This window comes from Monodelphis domestica, chromosome 4 (genome assembly GCF_027887165.1).
Source record: "Monodelphis domestica isolate mMonDom1 chromosome 4, mMonDom1.pri, whole genome shotgun sequence".
Classification (NCBI taxonomy): Eukaryota; Metazoa; Chordata; class Mammalia; order Didelphimorphia; family Didelphidae; genus Monodelphis; species Monodelphis domestica.
In genome coordinates this window covers 2,405,069-2,417,529 of record NC_077230.1, presented here as the reverse complement: position 1 = coordinate 2,417,529, position 12,461 = coordinate 2,405,069, and the positions used below count along the sequence as shown (strand labels likewise).

Sequence of the window (12,461 nt, the reverse complement as noted above, 5' to 3'; positions counted from 1 at the left end):
TCTACTGTACAGAAGAAATACACATGAAACGGAAAAAGATAAAGTGGATAAAATAAAGGTAATATTAGGGGTCTGAGCAAAGTCTATTTAGATTCTGAAACTGAAGCAGGGATAGCAATTAGGATTTCAAATATGACTAAACTAAATGGAGATGAGATAAAAAGTTATATGTAGTGTGAAAGGAAATTCTTGGTTTTCTTTGTTCTTTCTGAGTTCACAGTTGTGAAAAAGAAATCCTTTATTCTCTTTGCCTAGTTGGTATTAAGGCGTTGGTTAACATTAATTTTGAATCAACACAAGCTTGAACTATGTGGAAGAGCTCTCAAACCACTGAGTGAATTCACACCTAGTGCTAGGTGAGAAGCCAGCAAGATGCTTGGAGAGCTCCACCCTTTTTTCTAACTCAGTCAGAAACTTGTGAATTCTGTTAAGAGTTCACATCCTCCATAAGGTGCAAACTAGTTCCCACAAACACTGCCCACTGGGCAGTGCTAGACAATTTAGAAGTTGTGACTGACCTTTGTGAAGAGGGGAGGGGACAAGAAGCCACTATAAAAGATCTGAATTTCTGAGGCTGGGGGGGAGTGGACTCCAAGAAGGAAGTTGACTTCAGGAGTCATATTCAGCATAAGATATTGTCTTGACCTGCCTCTTAAAGGGAACGTGGGTGAGTGGATAGCTGGTTTTCCTTTCTTGTCTCTTGGAGAGAGTTTAATTCTGGTTGAAGGTTAGTCCTGGCTGAGCCAAGCACTGGAACAATATTTAGTTAGACAGGTTAATTTAGTCTTCTCTACCCTTTTGTATTCCTCTGCTTTCACTCTTTCCACCTCTTTTGTAAATAAAAGATTTATAATTTTCATATATTTAGCCAAACCATTCATTTTAACAATTACCACAGGAACCAGAGATATAAATCAATGTAAATACTTAATTTATTCATCAAATAGCATAATGTATATTAAATGAGAAGGTAATAAAACTAGAAGGAGAAATTGGAAAGCTACAAAAATGAGTAGTCAGGATATTTTCCTTTGAGATCCACATCAGCTAGGTTGTGCAGTGGCTAGAACACTGAGCCTGGAATCAGGAAAACTCATCTTGAATTCAAATGTAGACTCAGACACTTACCAGCTATGTGTTTGCTTCAGTTTCCTCATCTATAAAATGAACTAGAGAAGGCAATAGCAGAGCACTCTAGTATCTTTTCCAAGAAAACTCTAGGTGGGGTGATGAAATATTAGACATGACTGAATACAAAATTGAGATCTAGACAAATCTAACCAAAATTTAAAGAAGAAAGGTATTTAGGATGTGGACAGACCCAACAAAATTAGAAAAATTAGAATTTTACAGTTTATGGAAAGAGAATAAAAAGTAATTTCATACCTATCAGTTCTATATGGCACCTTTCCAAAAACTGCCTATATATTGGATCTTAATGACCATACCAAAAAAAAAAATCAGAAAAGGAAAATTAAAAATTAAACATCTAATTTGAAGAAATGATACTTAAATATGGGATTAAAATATTTAACAAATAAAGTAATTCTAAAGGCCTAGAGAGTTAAGGGAAAAAATATGGAAACAATAGAAAATTCAATCAGAGAAAATTACAGTAACAGTATAACACACCAAAATTTATGGGAAGCATGTAAAGTAATTCTGAGGGGAAATTTTATGTCTCTAAATAATTTTATCAATAAAAGAGAAAAAGAAGAAGAAATCAGTTAATTGAGCAAATAATGAATGAGTCAAAAATCCTCAACTAAGGATCAAAATAGAATTTCTGAAAATTAATATTAATAATAAAATCAAAAGCAAAGACATATCAATAAAGTATAAGATCTATTTTCTAAACAACACATGTTATAAAAAACTAATACTTTTAAAGAGAAGAAAACAATATTCATCAAAATGCAGTTGGAGTTAGAAGGGAAATTGGCAAATGAGTGAAAAATTTGCTGCAAGTTTCTCTGATAAAGGAATGTCCCCTCCAAGATACATAAGGAGCTGATTAAAATACATGACTAAGAGCCATTCTCAATAATTAAGTTATCAAGGGATTTAAAGACACTTTTTAAAGGAAGAAAATTGAGCTATCAAACTTCATATTGAAAAAATGCTCTGAATCACTAGTAGTTAGAAAAAATGCAAATTAAAATAATTCTGATGATTGACTTCATACCCATAATTCTGGTAAAGATAACAAAAGGGGAAAATGATGTTTTAGAACTTTGGGCAAAACATAGTTCCACAATGGTTGGAAAATCAGCCACAAAGTTGACTTTGCCTGGTTATTCTTGAATAATTGCCCCAAAAAGACACTAATGCTTACAAACTCTTTAACCTGAAGTGGAAAGGGACTTATATACACAAGAATATTTATTATGGCACTTTTCATAATAGCCCCAAATTGGAAAATAATAAAGCATCCTTTATGCCAAATGGCTAAACCAGTTACAGTACATGAATTCAAAAGAATATCATGTCATAAAAAGTGATAAAATGGACATTCTCGGTGAAAATTGGAAAGACTTATTAATTGATGTCAAGTGAATTGAACAAGGGGAAATTTTTATATAGTAAAATTACACATAAAAATATCTTTGAAAAACTAGAACTCTAATCAATGTAATGAGAAACAATTAGTCCAGAAGAATGAAGATGAGGCATGTTACTCACCTCCAACCAAAGAAATTATTAATTTAAAATCAAGAAACATGCATTTTTGGACATGGCCAATGTAAGATATACATATTTATAATAAAGCATTTGTTCTTCTTTGTGTGGTTGTTATTAGTGACATCCACAGTGATGTTGAAGAGTGAGAGGTAGAGATTATGAATGCACATACAAATAATAAATTTATTTTAATTACAGGTATGTAGTGACAGCATGTACATCAATATATATACCTTGGGCATGTATGGTAGAAAGATAATGAGCTTAGGCTCAGATCTGCATATTAGGGAAAGAGTAGACAATAACATTGCGGGAATTATGTACCCCTTTCAACAATCCCAAGCTGTCTCTTAAAACAAGAACCCATCTTTTATTTTTCAGTGGTTTTCTAGTGATGCTATATTAGCAATAATCAATCACAGAACAATTCCATTTCCAAAGAAGCATGATTGCTGATGATCCAATGGGCCATGTTGTGATATAAAATGTCATATTATCAATGTTGACTTGCATTCAAGCATATACATATACATAGATATGTAAATGAAAAGGAAGATTGATTTTTCATGAAAGAACTGGATACAGTTGGAAAAAAAGAATGCTACACTGGTACCCACTTCATTTAAAAGGCTTTGAAAAGTCTACAGGACTTTGAGCCTATATGAGACGGCAGCAATGATATGGACAAGAGTCAAACAGGAAGGAAGTATATAGTGGACTGGAAGAAGGGCCTACACTTTTTAGCTTAAGGATCTATTGAATTATTCTTTTGCCAAACAGAGAAACAGAGAGACGGAGGGAGGAAGGTGAGAGGTACTTATTTTAATCTGGGATTTCTTCCAGTAGGGGACAAAAAAGATTTTATTGCTAGAGTTCTCTAAAGGAATGGAAAATATCAAATGAAGAGACCATCCCGGACAAATGAGTCATCAATATTCTGGTTAAGTAAGAAAGGTCAGCTAGTGCTCTCTTCTGCAACAGATTCAAGAAACACCCTCACCAACATCATTTGGCTGGAGTCAAGGGCAGTGACTAGAACAAATAACCGAAATTAAGAACAGAAGGCTTCGTCCAAACTGAGAGAGGGCTGGAAAGACAGAATTGGTAGTTTTCCTTAGCCAATTGCTTCCTGCCTCCAACTAACACCATAAATGTATCTACTACATTTAGAACTAGAAAACCCTTAGATGCCATTCTAGGCTTCCTTTTAGAGAGGCAGAGGGGTGTGTTTAGGCTTAACATTTTCCCATATATTTTGTAATCAGTGAAACAATAGAGAACGGTATGATCGTCCAAAAAGGCAGTTTGATATGTATGTACTAAAGCAAACTTTAAGCAACATTTTGTGAAGTTTAAAAATCCACAACAAATCAAGTCTGTCTTGACGGGTATCTATCAAGAAACCAATCCCAACGCAGCTCTCTGTCCTTCAACACAATAAATAATGGATTTTGAGTAGCTACATGCCTTAAAGTAATAAGCCTTTGACTCAACAGATAGTCTAATTATGTGAGAAAGTAATGGGCCTCCAACGTAGCATTCAGTCAGGGAAATTCATTGTTAACATACTTAAGGTCTTTTAAAAAAGCAAATGTTCTTACAACATATATGTGTGTATACATGTACATGTATATTTATAGGTAGATATCTGCCTACATGTGTAGTAGAAATATGAATCTCATTTTAATTTTTATTAATGATGTTAATAATTATTCCTATCATATTCTAAAATTAGATTGCTATTAAATGCCATCCCTAAGTCAGACATATGCTCTTCCTAGGATGTTTAACCAGTGATTCAAAAACAAACGTTCAACAATCAAGTAATATTTATTGTGATTTTCACCCTAAAATTCTGTGATGTGAAGCTCCAAAGAGAAGGCTGGCACTAAGTATGGATAAGGTATATTCATATTCTTTTCTCTTCATCAATCTGAAACACAGCTTCATTTTTATAATGATTTTATATAAATAAAGCTATTGACAAACTCATCTTACTGATTCCTCAAGAAAAAATAACTTAAGGAGGAATATAGGCATGAATTATTAATATCCATCAGTTTGCATGAACATCTAATAGCCCTTTAAATGAAATCCTTGATATGTTTTTTAGTCTTAATTTTACCTTTGCAGGAGGGAATGAACAAGCCTTTACATAGTGCCTATTATGTTCCAGAAACTTATTTTATAGATGAAAAAACTGAGACAAATAGATGTTGAAAGACTTGCCCAGGTAAGGGCTGTCGGCCAGATTCTCATTCTAATCATCCTCACTCCAGTCCTTGCACTGTGGGCACTGTGTCCCTGGCTGCCTTTCATTCCATGACATTGACATGTCATTTGTGTAATTCACAGTGCTTAGAAGTGGATAGTTCATACAACTGACAAAAAACGAAAAGATAAATGGCAAAATAAGAAAAGATAACATATAGATTGATTTGCATAACTTAAAAATGTTTAGCCATTTAAGTAAAGTCTATACTATTAGTTACGTATGTAAATTAGTTTTTCTTAGTTGAAAATTGTAATTTAGTTTTAATGATTAAATAAGCATATTTAATGACCCCCCCAAATCAGTGGAATAGTTTAGAAAATGATTATGTGCTTTCTGCAAATAAAAAATATTTAAGTAGATATTTTTCCCAATGCATTAGGTAACCATGTGAATAAAATATTTTCCAGTGGCCACAGAGATAAATTAAATGTTGCTTTTATACATTAGATTTCTTGAGGCTACAAAAGACTTTGTAGATTTTCTAAGATCTGCAATCATTCTACCTACATACTTGTATACTTCAAAAGGAAATCTCCCTAGATTATTCTGTATATTCTTATTTTCCCTAATGTAAATCTTAGTTCAAATTACCAAAAGAATCTTGAAAAATGAAGGCTATTGAGGAGCAAATATGAGAAGAAAATATGTCTGAAACTTTTCTAATAAATTCTTCAGCAAATACCCATTATTTCTTGAGTTATAATGGGCTATAAGTGGTAAAATCCATGTGTGCATCTCTAAATTAACAATAGGGAAACATTTTGTAAGCCAAAATTAAAGTTCTCTTTGCCTATGCATATATGTTTGATTATATTATGTTTTGTTTGGTGAGGAAATGAAATATGACTATATTTACTAGGAAAATAAAACTAGATGTTTTAAAGGAGAAAAGCTAGAAATATAAATAGGGAGTGAGGAAAAGGAATGGCTACTCTGATATATTTGAAATGTGTAGAATTAATAGAAAGAATGAAACTAGAAAGCATTTGCAACCCCAGGTGCCTGAGGGTGAATTATTCTTCCTTAGTGCCTGTCTCACAAGCTGCTGCTACATGAGATTGATAAGCTGTCATCTATTAACATTATTTCTATAATTGATCATCTCTAGCAGCCATTGCTCTCTGAAATGACATTAAAAGGTCAGTTGATCTGCAACCTCATAGACTGGTGAAATTTTTCTTGGAAATTCTACGTCTAAGAAGGTCAGTCTTCTAGAACAGTAGTTCTTAGCTTGTGTGGTCCATGAACTTTATATATGTATATGTGTGTATATATACATATATATATATGGATAAGTGCATTTCAATATAATTGGTTTCTGTTGCAATCGTATATTTGATTTTAAATATTAAAAACATTTTCTGAGCCAGTAAGATTCACCAGAATCCCAAAGAGGCCTGTGACACCAAGAAAGGAAAAGGTGAAGAACTCTGTCTAGAATTTCAACTCGATTTCTTTGCCTCAGAGGTATTTCGGTAATAAGTATAATGCACAATGTTTCCACGAGCTTTTACATAAGCTCTTTCTTCCTGAGCACACTGCTATAGTTTCTTGAATTCCAAATAGCACCCATTTTGAGAACCTGAAAATAAATATTTCTGTGGTCTCTGTGTTATATTATTCATTGCTTTTGCAAAAGAGAAGCCATGTTGAAGTGAACCCCAGAGTCAATGTAAAAACATTCAGCAAACAGCCTATACATTCATACAGAGAAGGCTGATATTGTTCCTGCTGTTGGCAAATATTACCTGTTTTGTGTGTTTTGCTGCCCACTAGTGTCCTATGACAATAAAGTACTTGACATGCAGACAGCATGTAACAATCTTCGATAGACAGTAAAGAAGTCCCACATTTAACATTCTAAGCTCACTGTTGTGTGTGTGCTAATATTAACTATGCACTGACCTTTGTCACTTTGCAGAAAACATGTTTGAGTTCCGAAGTAATGTTGCGTTTCCTACTGTGTCATTTGAAATCATCTTTTTACCAAATGCTCACACATGCATGTACAGTTGAATTTAAATATCCGTGAGTTTGCATGTTTTTTCACATGTCACAGATGTGGGAATGTTTGAGGAGTGTCAATAATCAATCAACAAGCATTTAGAAGTGCCTGTTCTGTGCCGAGCTTTGGACTGAGGGCTGAGATAGGAACCAACTCTTAGTGTCTCCTTTCAATGAACTCATAGTCTAAGCAGGCTACTATATGCAAAAAATCGTATTTAAACAGGATATCTACGAGATAAGTTGGAGCTAATGTTAAGAGGGAAGACACTCACACTAATGGGGCTTAAAAAGAGTCCTCACAGAAGGACTGGAGCGAGGGTCTGAATGAAGTCAGGGCAGTAGGCAGAGAATCCCAGACATGGGAATGCCTATTGAAGATGCCCGATCATACAACACAAATACACACACACACACACACACACACACACACAAGGAATCTCCCCAAAGAGATCCAGCTGGCTAGGCTCTTTTTAGAGAATTCATTTGAGATACCCTTCATCTCTTCTCCCTAACACACACTTCAATAACAAAAGAAATTTTAGAGAGAAATATAATTCTGCACATTAAGAGCCATGAATGAGGTGTTGAATATTAGCCATTTTAGAGGAAATTCTTCCCCTCCTCCACAACCAACATGGTGCATCAGCTCTTCCTTGCTATTCAATGAGTTCAGTGAAGTAACAAAATAACAAATCAAGGATAAAAAGATGAGAAATGGAATCTCTCTCATTCATCTTAGTCCTTGTACTGAGTGATTTGGGTTTTGTTTTCCTGCAGAAAACACAACATTTTAGATCAGGAGGTACAAAAATGGATCCAAAATCTCTCTAGCTCCTTTAACATGAGGGGAGCAGCCGGATTCTTCAGAATCAGATGAATGCCATGTACTCACACATTCGTTGCTTTTTTATTAAAATGAAATGAATTCAGACCAAATGAAGCAAAGGTGTGGCAAGACAGCCTCAGATTATATTTTCCAGCAGGCTTTTACTGAGGTAAGAGGTTCTGTCCAAAAAAGAAAATGCCAGGCAGGGCCCAGGCATGTAGGTCCAGGAATGGAGTCAGCTTCCCTTTTAGCAACTGACCAGTCCAGAAGGATTCAGTATTTCCCATTTTATTGTTCAACAGCTCTGCTAACACCACCAGCCTTCTAGCCTCCATCTAAAATCTAGTTTGCATGTCAGAGAAGGGCGATGTTAGTTGTGTGTGAGAACAGCATGTATGCATAACCTATTAATATTACCCCATATCATGTTTGTGCATAAGAAGATCTAAGCACATACATGTATCTCTGCTTGTATACATGTAACTGGATAGACAGGACAATGACAGAAAACACACGTATCTACCTATGTACCCACATACATATGTGTGAACAGAAATCTAAATGTGTACTCAAAATAACGAGTAATGGCTCATCTACACAATTTTACTCCCATTAAAGGTACTTTCTAAAGTTAAAATCAATCATGCAATGACCAGTGACACCAACAACAAATATGAATTAGCCTTTGGGGGTCTGTATGACTGGGCTTATATGTATATGCATGCAGAGCTTGCATTGTTATAAAAGTAGTCATTGAAGACCCTCGAAGCACTTAACCATTTCCATCTTTTAGTCGATGATTGATGCAATCCTTGAACTAGGCACATGGTAATGTATTCAAGTACTTAATCTAATAAAAGATGGAATTCCCAACTTAAAGTTATGTGACCCAAATTGCAAACTGTCCTATAAGGCTCCTCCTTTTAACCAGAAAAGAACCGATTTTATCAGTCTGAATCGTGAAATATTGTATCTACCTTTTATTGAAAAGAGATTGTTAAAGCAAATTAATATTCCTAAAATAGCTCCTTTTGATAAAAACTCCAACGATCAATTGGTTTAAGTTTTTTAATTAATGGAATTTCTTTCAGGCCAAATTAATTGCAGTTTGGGGCCTGGTTGCTCGGGGTATTCAGGTATCAGAATATTTAATCTGGATACAAAAGCCAAGTTCATTCCAAAAGATGTGAATGACTTCAAATTAACAAGTGAGGAAAGCATATTGTCCTTCTTTCAGTATGTTGGGGCATGTTTATTTCTAGCTTTTGAAAGCCTGACCAAATGGGAAAAAGCATAGCAAACCGAGCTCTTTACCTAATTTTATGGTATGTTCATATGTACATCCAGATATCAGCACTCATTGGGGAAATCTTCAAAGCAGGTTGGTAATAACAGGGAAAGAGCTCACAGCTCGGGGTTTTGTTTGTTTGTTGGGGGGGGGGGTCGTGGGCTCTTATTGTTTTTATTCTGTTTTATTTTAACCTGATCACAGAGAAAGGAGGAAACAGAAAACACAATACAGCAGAAACCCCTTCATTTCTATTGGCTATGTCTACTTGAGGACCCCAAATGTACCTGAACGGTTGAAGAAAATAATCACTGTGTTTGCCAATAGCTTTGAGAGATCTTTTGAGGCTGATGTAAAAAGACTGCCCACAATGACTGGCTCTATGCATAGATGTGTGTGTATGTAGGTGTCTCGGCACACTGATGGACTTAACATGAACATTGCAGAAGCTATTTTGTAAAACATCCAAAAGGAACCCAGTCATTTCTAGAGGATAATCATTCAGTGATTATGTCATTTAAGCCTAATATCAAGACCGTTTACATCATATTTTTCAAGTACCGATTAAAAATCATACACATGTTTTCTCGGCGTACAAAAATACAGCAAATAATGGTTGATTTCTCATCTTAAATTATGTAAATGATGTAAAATAGGTCCAATTTACAGCCCCAATAAGAAAATCAGCTTCTTCATCATGTCAACTAAAAGGTGCCCTGCCTCTCCAGAGTAGGGGATTGCATTTTCCTTTTGATAAAATCACTAGTTTTATGATGAATCCAAGGATTTCTCCTGGCAAATTAGGCAGGCCTTAAATACTGTGCCATCTTCCCCTAGACGAGAGGATGACAATATTTTCTGCAATTTCACATTGAATTATAACTTCTATGATGCATCAATTGTGTTTGCTCTAATATTGCCTAAGGTAAAATCCCAGAGGAGAGAGAAAAGGTATAAAACCCTGCGAGGAAAGGTGAAAAAGAAAAAGAAAATGGAATGCCAGATATGTTGGAATGCTTGACTGTTAAGACATTTCTAAATGAAAGTTGATGAGCAATTTATTCATTGAACAGGGAATATAGTATTCATATGTTTTGTGCTAGAATTTGGTTCTCATTTTTATTTTAAAATGCAGCCATTTTAAACCCACAATTCCCTCAATTTTGTTAACATAAAAGCATGCACACAAATACACACGGCTATGTATGTAGATGTATGTTTTCATCTAATGTGAGGTACACCACGTAGAAGTGTACACCCATGTAGCATCTATTCCTCAGCCTGCTCTCGGAGCTTCATTTGTCTCTCCCAGGAAAATCTTGCATTCTCCTGGGCTTCTTGGCTTTTCTCACATGACAAGATTTTTCCTCCTCTCCCTTTCTAGGGGGTCAATTCTGCTTAATTATTTAACTTGAACTGTCAGCATGTAATGAATTTTAGACTCCTCTGTGGGTAGCCATACAAAATTGTCATTCAGAACTGCAGTGCTTGTCAATGTATGCCAAGGGAAAAGGAGCAATTTGCTACCATTCTGATGCTGGAGAAAAGCATCGACATGTCCATGTCCATTTCTGCCATCTACGACTGGAAGGGACCTACCGTCCACGCTTACTGTATGCACATCCTTAGTGACAGCTATTTACATCCTGAAGAAAAAGCCCTGAAAACGTCAACTGGCTGGGGGGGCTGGGGGGGGGCACAATATTGACTTCCTTCAGTTATTCATTTGCCCAACTTTCTAAATGTCCAGATTTGTAAGCACATCAAATGACGTAATGCTTATCACTGCATATTTTTACATGAATTAATGTTGGGAAGAGAGTAGCACCTTCCTGGGAGTGAAGTAAGGGAAGGGGAAGAAGAGCTACCAGGGAAGGAAGCTCTTTGGAGGAAGAGCTTTCCTGCTGTTGCAAATAGAATGTAGCAGAGCCTGCCAGTGCGTCGCTTTGTAAAGCTCCACACAAATGCTCATGGCTTAAAGTAGAAGGCTGAAACATTGCATTCAGTAGCCTCAGAGAGGGGATTTGAATTGTTATCCATCTGCTTGTAGTTGGGGAGGAAGTGCAGCCTTTCCCCCAGTGTCTGCATCTCTCACCAAGACTAGTTTTCTTCTGAATGAGGTGGCTATCAAGCAGTGTAGTTAGAAAATGGGCTGGCACTTTGCTAGGTAAGCTAGCTGAAATGATTACAGAGCAATTTCTCTGCCTGGCTCTCCTCCTACCTTCCCTGTCCCCCTCCCCCACAGGACAAGGTTGGAAATGCAGGGGGAGGGGGGCTGGCACACAATTGATCAAATGCTACAATTCCCCAGTTCACTCTTGGCAATTAGCAGAATCCCAACGAATCCCCACTAAAAGCTGCTACTCACCATTCAAGATGCTCTGGAACAAGGAGAAAGCCAATATCCACATGCCCCTGTTCTTTCTATTCTTCCAGCTATGTGCTTGGCTTCCCACTCTTTTGCTTTCTCTTTCTCTATTTGTCAACTGCAAGGTTAAAGCTACAAGCTGAGAAGAAGACGATCAGTTCAGTTGATTTTGCTGGTTGCCGTGTAGCTGCTTGGGAAATGCGTGTGTGTGTGTGTGTGTGTGTGTGTGTGTGTGTGTGTGTGTGTGTGTGTGTGTGTTTGATTGTCCTTAAAGCAAGTGATCTGTCTCCCCTCTTCTCCACTGACACTTGCTCACTGGCTTTCTCTTTCAGAAAGATGCAGCCAGAGGAAAGAGGGAGGCGGGTGCTTGAAGCCCAGGTGTGCTGTTAGCTCAGGGAGACAGCAGCAGGTTTGCAGCAGCAGCAGCAGCAGGTCTACAGGTGAAAATCTCCTCAAATGCAAGCATGAGCTCATCCCTGGGAATATCCAGTCCAGAATCTGCAGGAAGCAGGCTCCAACCCTTCAGCCTCCACATTCAGGCAGCAAGCAGACAGACAGGCACATCTTTCCTCTCCTCCAGCTCTAATCACATTGATCCCTCAGCTAACCTTCTCTGCCTCTGAGACTCAGAGCTAAGTATTAACCCTGTCTCCTGCCTCTCTCTGTCCTTTGTAGCTGGCGTCTGTTCTGCAGTCTTAAAGCAGCAGCAGAGCTCTCGCAGCTCAAGTGGAGGCAGGATTGGGGCTGAGTGGGAAGCCAACCAACAGCACTGAGCAATATAGAATAATTTCCAATAGGCTTAAATAATGATTTGACAGCTGGCTATTTTTAGCTATTGCCTTATCAGCACTTAATAAGCCCGGGGAAAGGGAACTGATTCACAAAGGTAGCAGGCTATGCAGAGGTGAGGATGACATTTTGAGCATCTTTCAAGGAAAGGTTTCTTTGTTTTCTTTTGCCCGGAGATTTTCACTTGTGCCCCTAAAGGAAAAGGGGGCACCGAGGACTTGGTGCC

The 12,461-nt window shown here is 36.9% G+C and overlaps 1 protein-coding gene across 4 annotated transcripts in view; it reads right to left on the bottom strand.

Annotated features, from left to right (window-relative positions):
• DSCAM (DS cell adhesion molecule) overlaps window positions 1-12,196 on the bottom strand; it is an 829,709-nt gene extending 817,513 nt beyond the window's left edge. For 2 of the 4 annotated variants that reach the window (XM_056825955.1, XM_056825956.1), the window contains exon 1: window positions 11,447-12,196. In XM_056825955.1, the coding sequence (XP_056681933.1) occupies window positions 11,447-11,489 (43 nt within the window). In that variant the 5' untranslated portion in view covers window positions 11,490-12,196. The remainder of the gene's footprint in view (window positions 1-11,446) is intronic. The other 2 variants (XM_007493072.2, XM_056825957.1) reach the window with 1 other exon arrangement.
• Between the last annotated feature and the right edge of the window lie 265 nt (window positions 12,197-12,461).